We start from the raw sequence: 16,246 nt of genomic DNA, 5'->3' as shown, positions 1-16,246 counted from the left end.
CACAGCTTTCATCCATCAATTTCCTGAGTGATGAGTCACTGAATGCAGAAGACACTGTGGTTTTAACTAATGTCATCTCTTAGACCCCAGGCACCCAGCCCCTCCTGAAGCCTCACACCTTCACCTAGCCAACGGTTTTCAAAGTACAGAATCAAGACAAGGAATATTTCCAGTAATCCTGTTCATCTGAATGCTTGTTGCCCTAACACTGTAGCTTTTTTCTATTCTGGATTGCAAAAAGATAACATTCTAACAACATGAATGGTTAAACAACCATGGGCGGGTGGCCTGGGAATCCAACCATCATCTATAACACTAAGTCCATGGGAAAAATGCATTCTAATGACAGTTATGAGTTCTAAGCAGGCTGTAAGCTGCAGACAACAGTGAAAACAAACATGAGACCATGAAAGCAAAGTGTGTGAGGCTAGTCCACTAGCTGCTGTTTACACAGCAAACATTTAATATTCACAAAGACCGGGCTAACCCAGAAGCCTCATCAAATTTAATTCCAGATGGCAGCTCTCTGCTGTCACCAGGCACCTGGTCCCACCGCACCACCATCGGCAGGCTGCGATGGTTATGCAGACAAACGGGCTGCCCCTGGAGTTAGATGGTGTCCCGCTGCCAAGCATTCATAAACATTCGTGAAATTTCCATCTCTCCATTTCATTACGCCAAACGGCTGAGAACTGACTATATTAGAATAAATCATTTTTATTATGGTGAGAGAACAACTGGATATTCAAACCCTTTGCATTCAGGTATGAAATGAACTCTAGAAAACCTCCCGTAAATGGAAAATGCAGTGAGGTTGTTGCAGGTGTGCGTTCACGTAGGTGTGAATGCATTCGTAGGTGTGTGCACATGCACACACACACACACACACACACACAGCTCGAGCTACTGAAGCACCCCTTGCAGCTCCCTCCTGTTTGTTCATGTTTTGTATTCTCGGAAGCAAGCGACTTAAAACATTTCCCTAAATCAGCAAATCAACTTGTCTGACACAGAACTCTTCGCTCACCCAGCCCTTTCCAAGCGTAGCGACACCATCGGCACCCATCCATCCCACCGCACCCGTGGCCATGTGATTCTAGCTGTTTCCTTTCAGCTCTCCTCCAGACCCTAACCTTAATGGAAGCTACCACCTTCTCTCTGCTAGTTACCTCGATACCACCTGAATTACTCTTAGTCTCTTTCCTCTAATTCACCAGCCACCCTTAAACCGAACCGGGCTTTCAAACACGCAAATCCAGGCATGCTGCACCCTACTGAGAGCCCACAAAGCTCCTCCTCCTCCTGCTCACTGCTCTCAGGGTCCAGTCCTGACTCTCTTCCTAGTCTGGGCTCTGTTCAGCCAGCCACCTCCTACCTGTGTAGAAGGACATTACTACCCTCAGCAAGCACAGGATTACAACTGATTGGATAATATTTGTATGAGAACAACCGAATGGATACCTTTTGTATAACTGATTGGACATCATTTGTATGAGAACAGTTGAGTGGACAGCATGTGAGTGAGAACACTTGGTAGAATATACAAAACAAAAGGAGTTCCAAACAAAAGTATGGAAACAGTTGATGCGTTTTGTTGAAAAGCTCAATACCTCCTCCCTTATCCCACATGACCCTCAGCGTATAAAGTCTGATGCCGCTAACAAACTTCGGCTTTTGACCATCAGGCAGAGTCCATGCGTGTTATTATCAGCTCTGTGCACCAAGTCCATCGCTGCAGGACAGCGACATACTTGCTATGCTCTGGGTCCTGTTGCTTGCTCCACTTAGGCTAAGCATTTCCCTTCCTCATTCGGGAACTCTGGCTTTGAAGAAGCGACATGCCACTCTCTATTTAGGGGTCTGCTGAAACAGAAAACTTACCTGACCCTAGAAGATCCCTAAGCTAACAGCACTCTGCTCTCCCACAGCCCAGATCCTAGCACTTGGGAAGTGCCTGCTGGCCTGCCTGTCTTGCTCGAGAACTTGCTTTGAATCAAGAACTGTATGCGTCCTTGTGCCACGGTCACCTTCCATGGCAAGCACTGTGTCTGGGATGGAATCTGCACTCTTGGTGGCAAGCACTGTGAAACGTTTCACGGGTCTAATGGACATTTGTTGAATCAAGAAATTCACTAGCAGACTCTGGCCCTGTGTGTTCCAATGCCAGAACAATAGAATGGACACACCAGGGAAGTGAATCACAACTTCTAGCTTGCCATCAACGTATCAGCCACCACACACTGTTTCTCCAGATCAGAGAAAGATCAGCAGTTGAGAATAGCTGTAAGAGCCTCCACAAGACCACGTCAAACAATAGCCTGATATTAAAAAAAAATAAGCATACTTTATTTCAAAACACACAGCTTATTTAAGTCCTAGTAAGTCAGTGAAACCAGAAATCACTTCTGAGAAAATACAACCTTAAATGTCCATTGTCCAAAATGGGAAAGAAGCAAACCAGTGGGCTGACCTCCTCGCACTAGCCATAAGCCTCAAGCATTCCCAGCGTGTGTCACATGCACACTTCAGCTTGCCCCAACCCAGCTGGTTCTTGCTCAAGACAGCTCCATAATGTGCATGTGTTCACATATTCGCTCATGCATATTCATGTATTCACATATTCATGTATTCACCAAGCAAGAAAAGGCAGTTGGTGGAGAATACCTGATGACAAAACAGGCAGAGCAGCACGTACCGATGTTCCAGCGTCTTTTACTCCACCCTTTCAAGGCACTCTATTCACCTGCTTGGTCTACATCTCTGAAAGCAGGTCCAGCAGCCCTCCAGCCCGTTGGTCACTGGGCAAGCTGAAGCCCATGACGTGCGGTGCTCGGCTCAAAGCCCCAGAGCCAGTGGGTGCAGAATGCAAGTCAAACCCAGGGCCCTGGCCATCAGCAGTTGGTGTTGTGTGTGCCACACTGTGACTGGCTGGCACCACTGCCACAGAGGAGCAAGGCACAGGCTGTGGGAACTCAGTCCCTCTGGAGGAGCAGGCCCTGTCCCCTGCCCTCCCTCCCTCCCTCCGCTTGGGGCCCTTTTCTCCAAGGGGGACTATAAAAGGCCAATGGGGCACAAATAAGGCAGGGTCAGCCTAACAGGAAACAAATGACTATTTCCCCTTGTGTTTCTCCTGAATAGCCCTATGTCTGCATTTCTCTACGAAGCTGTGAAAACTAGATATTCTCCTACACGGCACTATGTGTTGGCCACCGGCCACCACACCTGCCCTCAACTACCCTACACGTCACAGCAGTTCCTCCGCCTTTCTTTTTCAGTTATTTACATTTATTTTCAAGAGAGATCCAGAGATACACAGGTCTTCCAATCACTGGTTAACTTTCCAAATGTCCACAAGGAGCTCCGCAGGCATGTCCGGGGCTCCCCAGAGTGGCTGGAGAGGATGAAGATTTGCAGTGCAGGACGCACAGCCTCAAGGAAGGGAACCCCGACTGTGTGCTGGGGACAGGGACACAGCAGAGTGCTACATCACTGCTGCAGAAACTGCAACAACTTTCTGCACTCAAGCCTCGAAAAGTCAAACACACACAACCAGGGTTTCTAGCATCAAGTCAGTGGGATGACCAGGTGCCTTTGCAGATTTCAGTGGCAACACGTTCACAGAATATTCATCATAGCAACGAGACAAAAACAACCTGAACATCTAACCACAGAGGGCTGATTAAATAAACGACGCTAGATACACATGACGCTGAGCTAAGAGCATTAATCAGCTCATATTTAATGAATATTTAAAATCCAGGGAAATTGCCTATCATGTAGAAGTCAAAGTAGCTTACAATTTTGTTCTAAAACTGATAAAAAAGAGATTAGAAAAAATACACATTTCTAGGTAGAGGGCTTACAGAAGATTCTTCTTTTCTTCTTTTAAAAGTTTGTTTATTCAAGAAGCAGAAAGACAAGGAGACACACAGAGAAGACAGAGAGCATGCCCACCCATTGGTTTATTCCCTAAATGTCTAGAACTGACAATGCCCACGTGGCTGGCGGGGCCCAACTGCTCCTTCAGCCAGCGCCGTCACTTCTGCGGGCTGCGCTGGTGAGTCGCTGGAATCGGGACTGACTGAGCCACAAACTGAAACCCAGAACTCTGACGCGAGAGCCGGGCAGGGTAACCACCAGGCAAATGCCCACCCCTATTTTTTCTTGATACTTTTCCTTCTTTTCACAATGTAATAAACTACATTTATAATTAAAACAATTAAATGAAGTTTAAGAAAAAAAAAAGACTCAAACTCCCCCAAATTTCCCCAGCAGTTAATGAAGTTAATTTTTAAGATTTTAATAAAGTATGGATAACACAAATTATTATTAGGACTTATTTATTTGAAGGGTAGCATGACAGAGAGAGGGCGGTAGGAGAGAGATGGACAGAGAGCTCACATATACTGATTCACTCCCTACATGGCTGCAACAGGCAGATCTGGCTTCTTCTGGGGCTCCCACGTTGGGGGAGGGACCCCAGCTCTTGGACCATCTTCTGCTGCTTTTCCAGGTACATTAGCAAGAAACTGGATCAGAAGTGAAGCAGTAGGGACTTGAATTGGCACATATATCGGGCTGTTTGCAATGCACGCTGAAGCTTAACCTACTAGACGACAACTAATACCAGCCCACACAAAATAAATTTAATAATTTCAATTTTACTGTTTAGTGACACTAAATAATGTGCATTATTATACAAGCATCCACCACTATCCATGTCTAGAATTTCATCATCATTCCAAATAGAAACAACACTCAACAAACAATGATGCCCTACCCCCCTCTGCCCAGCCCCTGGTAAGCACTGTTCCACTCTCTATCACCGCGGCTTGGACTCCTGTAGGTACTTCACATAAATGGAGTCATTACAAAGTTGTCTTTTGTTTCTGGCTTATTCCACTTAGCCTTTCACCGTTGAGGCTCAGCTGTGACGTAGCATACATTCTAATTTCATTTCATTAGAGTGATGAGCAGTAGTCTATTGTATGCATGAGTCCCATGTTTTATGACTTTCTTAAACAAAACTTTAATTTTTAACCAGGCCTGAACATCAGAACCATTAGCAGTTCATATAACTTAACATGTACTGGAAGAACTGAAAACCACAAACAGTGTGGATTCATGGCAAAAGATCTTCTATGTAGAAAGTCAAACTCCCTACCTGCCTAAAAGCCATGAAACACTCAAGTTTAAGTTATATCTTGCAGCAGGAAATAACTGACACTACACACTGTAATGCAAAGGGGTGTGGTCAGGTGTTCGCCATAGCAGTTGACATGCCACTTGGGAAACCTGCACCCAAGACACAGTGCCTGGCTCGACTCCCGAGTCCCCCTCTGCTGATGCTGACTTGGGCGGCAGTAGGTGACACGGTGAGCATCTGGGCCTCAGACCCATGTCAGTCTGTCTATCCATATCGCTCTTTCTCAATTTTAATTTTTCAAACACCTGTGAGTGGTCCCAAACTCAGTTCTTCAAGCACCACCTCTACTGAGTCAGGAGCAATTATAAAGGCTGATAGACAGGGACAGAGGCTGCCTTCAGAAAAGGCTGGGAAGACAGCGAGTGTTCCCTCCCCAGCAGATATGAGGGACACCTGCGAGGGCATGCCTTGGTCATGTGTCCAAGCTTGGGACGCTGTACTCTGGAGACCACAGCTTTTCTGTAGCGGTTGTTACAAGTAAATCCTACCTTGCTTTTTGAAAAGGAAACAGAAACAGGCTTCCCAGCTCCCGGAGTCTGGGGGACACCAGAGCAGTCATTTTAGGAAGACAAAAAGGGTTCTGCAGTGTGAGAAGGGATGCTCACGGCCAGCAGCTGCTAGGGAGACTCCCCGAGCCCCCACAACGACGCCCAAGCTCTTTCCTATCCACTGGCCTGGGAAGGTATGGTAAACATACGGCCAGTGACCCAGTTGCAACTCCAGCGACTCTGCTCAGGTTAGGAAACAGCCCAACAGGTGTGAGCCCGGGGTGGTGTCACAACGGCGGGCGTGGGAGAATCAAGGTGTGAGGCCCGCCCTGCTGCACAGCAGGTTCCAGGACAGAAGCCTGCTGTGTGACGCAAGCCTGAATCCCAGAGGAGCAGGTCCTGGAAGACCAGGAGGGGTCGGGGTGGCAATGTTAAGTCCGAGGCTGAGGAGACTTCCTCATCAGGCTGCAGTTTTGACCTTGACTAGAGCCATGAAGGGGTCAAGGTCACCACTTCCATGATTAAGTATCCTCTCATGTTGGACAGTTTGTCTCTGTCACAACGTTAAGCTGAGCCACACATCATGTGGGTCTTGTGTCCAGTCATGGTGAATTTTCTGCCAAACTATCAAAAGTACTCAAGTAGCAGAATTTTTGTTTTTTTCTCGTAATTTGCTGTTTTGGCTTTTTTATAACTACTATTCCTCTCTATTAAAATGCATGACCATGTGGCAAACAGCTGTCTGGGGTGGGTATGGGACAGCAGCGAAGAGCACACAACCTTCTTATTTTAAAAATGGTCTGTATGTATGTGGTGGCACAGTGGCATATCAGCTAATCCACGGCCTGCAGCACTGGCATCCCATATAGGCACCAGTTCATGTCCTGGCTACTCCATTTCCAATCCAGCTCCCTGATTGTGGCTGGGAAGACAGAGGATGGCCCAAGTCCTTGGGCTCCTTGCACCCACATGGGAGATCTGGAGCATACTCCTGGCTCCTGGCTTCGGATCGGCTCAGTTGCAGCCACTGTGGTCATTTGGAAAGTGAACCAGCAGATGGACAATCTCCCTCTCTTTTCCTCCTCCTCTCTGTAGAACTCTTCCGTTTAAATAAAAATAAAATCCATCTTGAAAAAAAAAGTCCAGGAAACACAAAACAGCCCAATGGCAAATTAGAAAATGACAGTTAAGAACCCAAGTTCTTTTGCCAACTTATTGGTGTATCTCTAAGGAGCAGAGCAGGGGTTCTTAAAGGCGCACTGCCGTGGGCTCACCACAGCTGAAGCCAAGAGCCTGGGGTCTCAGCTCTCCCAGCACAGCGCTCAGCCAAGGCCTATGGAAACTGCAAGCTTCGACACACAAATCCTCCCTGGTGCCTCTGAAATTCATCATCTCCACTTCTCGGCCTCAGAAGGTTCTGATTGTCCAGTGACTGCCCTCCTTGCTCTGGGCTCAGCGTGCTCCCCTGAAGAAGCCCAACTCGCCAGGAGACGTTCCATTCTCCAGCCACTGCAATGCACTTGGATGTCTTGAGTCACTCTCGGCACTTCTGACCCGCGGACTGCTGCTCGCTCTTGGGACTGCCTCACAACCTTGCATCAGAAGTCCACAACGCCAGTGGTATCTCTCAGCACGTGGCACAGACTGACACAGGAGGTGTGTGGGTGGGGCCTCCACCACTGCAGGAGAAGACACACACACACCCCTGAGGTGTAATGCCAGTTCACATTGGCGTGAAGACTGCCGATTCTTGCTGAACCTAAACAACCTTTCACCACCATGACCTCTAAACTAAAAACAGGATTCTCACTGCTCAGAGGCGTCGCATCCAAGTCACCAAAAGCTCTTGCCAAGCCAACCCTGTGTAAATACCATGAGAAAGCAAAAGAGGCAACCAGTGAGCAGACACTGCGGTGCGGCAGCCCCTCAGAGGACCCCAGGCCACCCTGGAGAGGTGGCTTAAAAGCGACAGCTGCCTCCCAGTCTGGCTTTGTGCTAAAGTATGGTCAGAGAGGTGGCAGGTGACAGCTCAGGCACATTGGCCCATACATGTCACCCACGCGGAAGATGCAGATTGCATTCTGGGCTCCTGGCTGTTGCAAGCATTTGGGAATGGAGTTCATGGATGGAAGATCTCTCTCTCTCTCTGCCTTTCAGATAAAATGGGGCAGGTGTGTGGGGAAGGTAAAATTTTATATGCACACACAAACAAATCTTGCTAGGTGCCACAACTGTCTCAAAGTAAAAGGTACTCTTCCAAGTTGAAGTAAAGCCAGTTTGTCCCTGTGACATTGTATCATTTGTTCACCCTGAGGTAGCAGCTGTTCAGAGAATTCTATTCTGAGAAACAAGTACTTCCTTTGCTATGACCAAAAAAAAAAAAAAAAAGCATCAAGACATTTGCTGCCCAGGACAGACTTTACAAGCATTTGGTTTATGAAGAAGCAACCGTAAAGTGTACTCCAAAAAGTCTGGAAAAAAGGAAGCCAAAGATAAGATTATGTGGATGCATGTTTTGAAATCCATACATGGGTTTTACACAGTCTGCATTTTTCCACAAATGTTTTGCAGATCCCTCTTGGAGGAGAAACAGTGGGTTGTGATGTACAAGCCTTCCAGCGGGTGAGGGCAAGTGGCCGACGTTACCTTTGTCACTGGAAGCACCAGCAGTGGTAGTTAGGGCCTGGGCTAGCCAATCAACAAGCCTAGACTTGCGGTGCTTGGCATAGAGCCTGCTGGTTTACCTAGCTCCTCACCACTTGGACGACAAAGAGCACTGCCAAGAGGCTGGGGCTACTGTGTCCGGGTAAGAACTGCATCCAGACGTGTGCTTCAGGCCCACCTGTGCGACCACCCACTCCCACCACCTGCTGAGCACCTCAGCACTCCTTACACTCACACGGGGCAGCCCAACGAGACGTTGTGCTCTCTGTGGCTCTGATTGCAAAGGTGTTGCATGTGTGTTCTTAATGAGGATCGAAGCAATTGGAGGGCAAGAGCTGAGTCAAACAGGGCAATGCTTCCCTCTCCTCCTTCCAAGGACGCCTCACCACACTGCCCCTGGAATTTCCCCAGGCCATCAACAAATCAGCAGAGGAAAACCTCCAGGGTGAGCACTCCTTTTTTGCTAGAATTCTAATGAGAGCGAGTTTCTGGGGGTGCAGAGAAGACTCAAAGCAGAAAATAGGAAAGTATGAGCTCAAAGTGTAGCAACTCTGTTATATTTGTGTTCCTATTACCAACTTTGTTAGGAAGGTACCTTGCCCAAGAAAACTGATGGCCAGAAGTGGTTAGCAAAAAATGATCAAAGCAGATGTGTGACCTAAAAAACTTTTCACATTCATTTTTACCTCAGAGACAGAGAGACAGAGATGTCCCATTTGTTGGTTGAGTCCCAACTGCCTGCAACAGTTGGACCAGGTCAAGTCCAGGAATTGGTAACTTGGTCCACATCTCCCATATAGGCAGTTGGAACCCACACATTTAAGCCATGACCACAGCATCCCAAGATGCACCTCAGCAGGATGTTGGCACTCAAAACCAACAGGCCAGCATGGGAGGTGGGTGTCCCAAGCAGCCAGAGTCACACACACAGTTAATTATTTTGAAAACCCATCTTGCAGCTATGGGTTTCAAGAAGCCATACGCCTGGTAGTTCTTCAAGATCAGGACTGAGGGTAGGGAAGAGAGAGCGTGGTGTGTGGGGGGGTACTTGGCTTGATGGGTCAATTGGCTAATCCTCCCCCTACAAGCATTGGGATTCTATATGGTCGCCAGTTGCTGTCCCTGCTGTTTCAATTTCCACCCAGCTCCCCTCCTGTGGCCTGGGAAAGCAGTGGAAGACAGCCCAAAGCCTTGGGACCCTGCACCCACGTGGGAGACCCAGAAGAGGCTTGTGACTACTGACTTTGGATCAGCTCAGCTCCGGCCAATGTGGTCATTTGGGCTGGAGCCAGTGGATGGAGGATCTTTCTCTCTGTAAATCTGCCTTTCCAATAAAAATCAAAATAAATCATTACAAAAAAAATCAGGACTAGGAAAAGTCAGTTCCCACTGGAATGGCACATGATGGCCCGGCACAATGACAAGCACTCACAAGTCCCCTCAAAATGCTGCATTGATGTTTTATGAACTAATAAGGTAGGAAAATATGATGTCAGTCAGACTTCCAACAACAATCATGTCCATACTTAATGAAGAATAAAAGCTGTTGTTGTAACACAACCGGTTAAGCTACTATATGGGATACCAGCATCCCACATGGGCATCGGTTCACGTCCTGGCTTCTCTACTTCCAGTCCAGCCCCTGCTGATGTACCTGAGAGCCCAGTGGAGGATAGCGCAAGTCCTTGGGCCCCTGACACTGACAGGGGACACCTGGAAGAAGCTGCTGGCTCCTGGTCTTGGTCTGGATTGCCTCTGGCCTTTGTGGCCACTTGAGGAGTGAGCCAGAGAATGGAATCAATCAATCAAGTCAATCTCTGTTTCAGCAGCTCTGCCTCTCAAAGAAATAAGTAACCCTTTACAAATTTTTTCAATTAAATAAAATTTTGAAAAAGAGAAACATCAATGATTTGCACTCAAAAAGAATAACTTTTAGGGGCCAGTACTGTGATATGCTAGGCTAACATGTGCCTGCAACACCACTATCCTAGGTGGGGAAGACTTTGAATCTTAAATGTTCCATTTCCAGTCCAGCTCCCTGCTAACGCACCTGGGAAAGCAGTGTCAGGCAGTCCAAGCACTCGAGGCCTGGCCACCTATGTGGGGGACCAGGACGGGCCTCCAGGCTCCTGGCGTCAGCCTGGCCCAGCCCTGGCTAGAGCAGGCTTTTGGGAAAGGGAAACAGATACAAGTGTGCTCTCTTTCTCTTTCTTTCTGTGTAAAATTCTCCTTTTCAAATAAATTAAGAAAAAAAAACCCTCTTACAAAGGTGTGACCTTCAGCTGTCAAAAGTATTCAATTGTGTGGGTAACTCAGACCCAGATAATTCTGCAGAAAAGCTGTGTGTTCTCTGGTGCGTTTTCACAGGAAATAACAGGATCAGAGATTAAAAAACACAAGACACATCATGTGTTTCCTATAGGTGCGTACCAGGGTCTAACAAGCTTATTAGAGGATTGATTCTCCAACCAGAGTCTTTTCTCACTCCAATATAACCTACCTCGTCATCTCAAACCTGAAAAGACATGGAAACCAGAGTAGAACTAGAAGCGGAGGCGCTGGGGTGAAGCCCCCTGCGTGGGACACTGGCACGCCATAGCGCAGTCTGGAGGATCCAGTCCCGCCGCTTCCGGTCCAGCTCCCTGCTCTCATGCATCCTGGAAGGGCAGCCGGTGATGGCTCAAGTCAAACTCCTGGCTCCTGGCTCCCACCTGAGCCAGTTCTGGCTGCTGTGAGCACTTGGGGAGTGAACCAGCATTTGGAAGACTCTTTCCTCTCTCTCTCCTTTTCTGTCACTCTGCCTTTCAAATAAACAAAACCTGAAAACTAAAAAAAAGGGCTATGTGCCATGAGCAATATCACACAATACATGTTCAAATGGCCTGGAAAGAATTTGCTCTACTACTGGAAGGATGTAGCCATTGCCTCGGTGGATGAAGGACATGCATGCTGGAAGGACATATTACGCCCAAGTGGTGTTTAAGCTGGCCACCAAACCACCTCACTGAATAAGCCAACAAGCAGTGAACCAGCCTTGGGATTACACATTGTGGCTCCCAAGACGAACTGCTTACCTAAGCAACCCAGGACATGAACTCCCAGTGTGCGTATGGTCTCAAGACAACAGGGAACCACCAGACACAGCAGTGTCAACTAGACTAAGGAGGTCACAGCGTCCTTGACTCAACGTGGCCTGCGGAAAGGCGTGGCCTCATTTTCTGTATAGAATGGCAAACTGAAATGGGCACTAGAGCATGCCAGAGAGCAGACCCAAGTGGTCGGAGGAGGCACGTTTTCTGTTTGGACACAAAAGATGTCCATGAAAACTTCATGTTAAAAGCCAAACCAAAAAACTTCAGCGTTTAAACAATAGGGTAACAGAGCAGAAGGAACCACCGTGCGCTCATCTGATCAAATGAAGGGCTACGGTTTCTAATCACACTTGAATACTTTAAAGAATCTGGGGGAAATGTTTCCCTGTTCTGTAGCACACCTCCTGGATACACGCACACCGCACACATGTGTTGACATACTACGTGCACACTCATTTAAAAATACATGCTAACTAATTGTCACATATTCCTTTCTGAAGTAGAACAAACATCCCTTTGAAGCTTATTCTATTAATATACAATAGACTGGAGTACGCATGTGGTGGGGAGGAGGGGTCGCCTCCCCTACATTTACTGGGCAATTTTGCTTGTACGTTTCTATATTTAAGCACTTTGGAAAGTGGGGCATCAGGGGCACTTTGATCGCTGGTAGCAAGCTCTGCCTGGGGAGCTCTCGTGCCCAGCTCAGCGAGCCAGGGCTAAGGACCCAAAAGAATGCTCTCTCAGTGCCAGACAGCAGGGCCAGCCTCTTCCAAGGGAACATCTCTGGCTCTCTACTTGGTAAACATGGACATTTATTCAGCTTGTTTCCTGGGATTTTTTTTTTTTACAATTTGTGATATTAATAATTCCCGGTTCCCTAACACCGTGGAAACCTAATTGGAGGTTTACAACATTAGAAATGGGAAGTTTCAGAGACATTATAACATTCCTAACCAAATGTTTTAACTCTCCTGTTACATAGAAAAAGCTCCTCATTCATAGAGCAGTATCTCGGGTCTTCGAATTGCCACATTGAACAACTTGAAACACCCAGTTAGCCTTTGTGCCTTTGTTCTTAGATAGGTTCATAAGGGGTAAGGTTCTGGGTGGACAGGCTGGCACTGGGCACAAAGCATTTCTTGTCTGTCAGAGTATTAAGTAGCTGACAGTTTCATCATTTCTCCCACATTTTGGAAAATTTGACTCAAGGAAGTTAGGGCCTTTCTTCCAAAATTAGCTTTAAACAGGAACTGTCAGGTTGGCCTTGGGCTACCAAGCAGCCACAGGTGCAGTCGCTTGAAGCACTTGCTCAGAGCCTTTCTTGAGCAATCAGTATGGCAGCCAGGACAAAGCCTAAGAATTGCAGATAATTTCATGGAGGTATCAGCTGTTTCTTATCTTTTATTTATTTTTTTCTCCCCTGGATCAGGAGCTCTATTTGCTAAAATAAGACCTGCTGTTAGTTTTGGTATCTGGGTAATACAGCTCTCACTTGGAACTCATTGGTCCCAGCATCCCTCCTCCTGAGAGCCTACATCTCCCCCATCTTCAAAACGCAAAACATCACAGCAAATATCAAATTTGAACCCAGTCTGAGAACCGGAAAAACACTACACTTCTGAGAGCTCCTAGGCAGATGTCAGCACACAAGCCAGACTGGAGGAAGCTGGCAGTGGAACGGGTGAAGGCCCAAGCTGCCAGGGCTCACCCTTGGCTCTGCCATCTTATTACCGGGGTGACCCTCGGCAAACGATGCACGCTGCACAGACCCCCTACTTCTTTCCTTTCATGCAGCCTACGCCGAGCGCCTACTCCACGCTTAATGAACGGAGGCGAAGTCCACTTGCGATGTGCAATCTGTAAGAATGCAGGTAAAATAATTCCACACATACAATTAGCAGATAGCATTCTGAGAACCTACAGGGTTCTGCAGGTGATTTTAGTTTTCCCAGTAGCAGATGCATTTCCATTCCTTTCTCCTGCGCCTGTCCTTAATATTCTAAACGCTAGTCATCTACTTCATACACTTCCCTCTTCCCTGTGCAAAATTTAATTCCATCCGCCCTCTTCAATGACTACCACCACCAAAATTTCTTTAAAATGTGACAATTAAGAGTTGCAAGTTTTCTTAGAATGAATTCTTGGTATCTGAGCTTTCTGACAGAGAAATCTACCCAACAGACATCATTCTTGGGGAGTAGCAGGAGGCTGTAGGTAGACCAAAACTTCCTACCACCCAAACAACACCCCTCCAAACACACACAAACAGCTCCAGGAACATTCGTGTGTAATCCCTTCACACGGTGCAATATGTGCAGCTTACTGGCTTTTCAGGGGGAATCCTGCATACAGCTAGATTTCCATTTTAAAAGTTCTTTCCCTGTACACGCAACCTGTGACGTTTCTAGCAAAATAAACCTCACCTAGGGCAGATTCAAAGAGTTTTTATTACTCCTTTGTTCTCAACAAGCCAGAGACTTAAAAGCTGAAGCTTTTTAATTTCGCGCTTCTAAATCATCGTCAAAGCATGTGAAGCCAACGCTGTCTACCTACACACGCTCGGGTCTCCTCTCCACCTTAAGGGTCGGACATTTCTGACCTCTGAGTCATCACCCACTCCCAGGGAGGCGGAATGCACCTGCCCACACGGTGGCCTGGACCCGCATGTGTCCATCGGCCTACAACTCCATAAAACTCGTGCAAAAGGGCATTTGACGCCAACTGCCTGGACGCGTAGTGGGCAGAAGAAATGAACCGATCTGCAAAAGTAGATCTATCTGCCTTAGGATTTCAGGAAATATGTGGCTTCCCATCCCCAAGCCTTCTCCCGAGCCTTACAAATGCAGATGCATCCCAAGGCAGGTCCCTAGAGGCAAAGCGCAGGGTACCAGTCCTCCCCAGCCAGCGCCACCACCGTCGCCTGAAAGCCTGCAGGGCTGGGTTGGCAATGACGCCACACGGAGAACACGCGAAAAAGGCAACAAGCACAAGAACGCTACGCCTGGAAAAAAAAAGTGCGGCCCCTTCTTCAGGGTCCCGGGGCTGGGGCGGGTGTGGGGGCGAGGAAGAAATCGCAAACTAGAGAGGACCGACGGTGGGCTCGTCAGGACATAAGCGGTGCACACCTAAGAGTTCCTCGAGCTGCAAAATACATTAAAAAAAAAAAAGTACCTAGGACGTTTACTCGGCTTTATTATGATGCAGAAGCTCCCCATCAACATAACAAACGTATCCATCACCCTGGAAAAAGACAAACCCAGCACCTGAGCTACTGGCAACTCTGAGTTAAGGGCCTGAGGTTTACATAATCATAAATTACATAATACTCCCGTGCACTGAAACCCGTCTACAGGTAAACTTCCCCACCAGCCCAGGGTTTGAACATTTCTCAGAGAGGATATCTGGGGAGGGGGAGGAGGAGGGAGAAGTATGCGGGGTGTTAAGGGGGTTGGAAAGCAGCTGAGGTGTCGAGAAAGTCACCCCCGACAGGCTGCAATCTGCACCAACCGCTCCAGGATGAAAAGGCGCTCGGGGCAGGTGACTGCCCTCAGCCCCATCCCGGGGCTCCCGGGGCTCCCGGGGCTCCCGGCGTCTCAGGCCCACGCCGAGCACGCCGGGTTCTGGCTCTCCAGCGCGGGGCGGCGCGGGCGCGGGGCGCGGCCGGAGCTTACCTGCTCCCCGAAGTCGATCGCGATGTTGGTGATGCCCAGGGGCACCAGGAACCGGATCAGGGGCCAGTAGTGCGTGAGCGCCGGGAATTTCACCATAGTCCCCGCCGTGCGCTGGCCCCACACACATCTGCCGCCGCGAGGGCACTTCTGCGGGAGGCGGGGGGCGAGCGGGGCGCGGGCGGACGGAGGCCGCGTCCGGCTGGGGGCCTCGGGCGGCGGCGGTGGCGGCGGCGGCCTCTCTGTCCTCCTCGCTGTTGAGGCGCCCTCTCCGAGCGCGGCTGCTCTAGCAAGCGATCCGCAAGCTCAAGTCCATCCCTGCTGCCCTCCCACACAACAAAGATCTGCCGGGAAAAAAAAGAGGAGGGACGGCGGCGGCGGCGGCAGCGACAGGAGACTGTGCTGACAGCGGCTCCATTATAAGCGCTCCGGAGCCCGGAAATAAATAAATAACCGCGCGCACGAGGCGCCGCCGCCACAGCCGCCACGGCCACGGGCGCCGCGCGGAGGAAATCAGGGGCGGGCACGGGCGCGCGGGCGCCGGGAGGCGGGGGGCGCCGGCGCGCGGGGCGCGGCCACGAGGGGCGCAGCGCACGCCCGGCCCGCGGGGCTGCGGCCGGCCGGGGGCGCACGGGCCGCGGCAGGGGCGGCGGCTCCGGCCGGCGGGAGAAGCGCGGCCGCGGGGCCCGAGGGCAGCGGGGACACGAGCTTGGAGAGGGAGGCGAGGGCACTGCGCCACCTCGAGGCCGGGCCCTGGCGCCCGGGGACTGGGTCAGCGCGGGGAGCGCAGGGAGCGGAAGGCCCTGGAGCCTGGCGAGGCCTCGGGGAGGCCCCCTCTGCCGGCGGCCGGGCGGCCCGGAGGCGGCCGGGGACGTGCTGGGAGCCTGCGTGGAGAGCTAGGGGCCCAGGTGTGCCGGATTAGCCGTTCTGGGCGGGCGGAGAGCCCGGCAGCTGCTCCCGGAGGCGGCATCTCTCTCCGGGTTTGCAGGGGGCGATGGCGACCAGCGTCCCTCAGGAAAGCGCCGAGGGCCCCCGGGACAGTCCGTGCCGCTCCCCGGCGGATGGCAGCCTTCAGACCTGGCCCCAACACCCTGCTAACCACGTGCCAGTGTTGCAAGGAAACTC

General features: G+C 49.8%; 1 protein-coding gene across 1 annotated transcript in view; it reads right to left on the bottom strand.

Annotated features, from left to right (window-relative positions):
• ANKH (ANKH inorganic pyrophosphate transport regulator) overlaps nt 1-15,611 on the bottom strand; it is a 113,043-nt gene extending 97,432 nt beyond the window's left edge. Inside the window, exon 1 of the mRNA XM_004583623.4 lies at nt 15,125-15,611. Coding sequence (XP_004583680.1) covers nt 15,125-15,220 — 96 coding nt within the window. The 5' untranslated portion in view covers nt 15,221-15,611. The remainder of the gene's footprint in view (nt 1-15,124) is intronic.
• Nucleotides 15,612-16,246: the final 635 nt, after the last annotated feature.

Source organism: Ochotona princeps, chromosome 23 (assembly GCF_030435755.1).
Source record: "Ochotona princeps isolate mOchPri1 chromosome 23, mOchPri1.hap1, whole genome shotgun sequence".
NCBI classification, from domain to species: domain Eukaryota; kingdom Metazoa; phylum Chordata; class Mammalia; order Lagomorpha; family Ochotonidae; genus Ochotona; species Ochotona princeps.
This window is presented reverse-complemented; position numbering and strand designations above follow the sequence as displayed.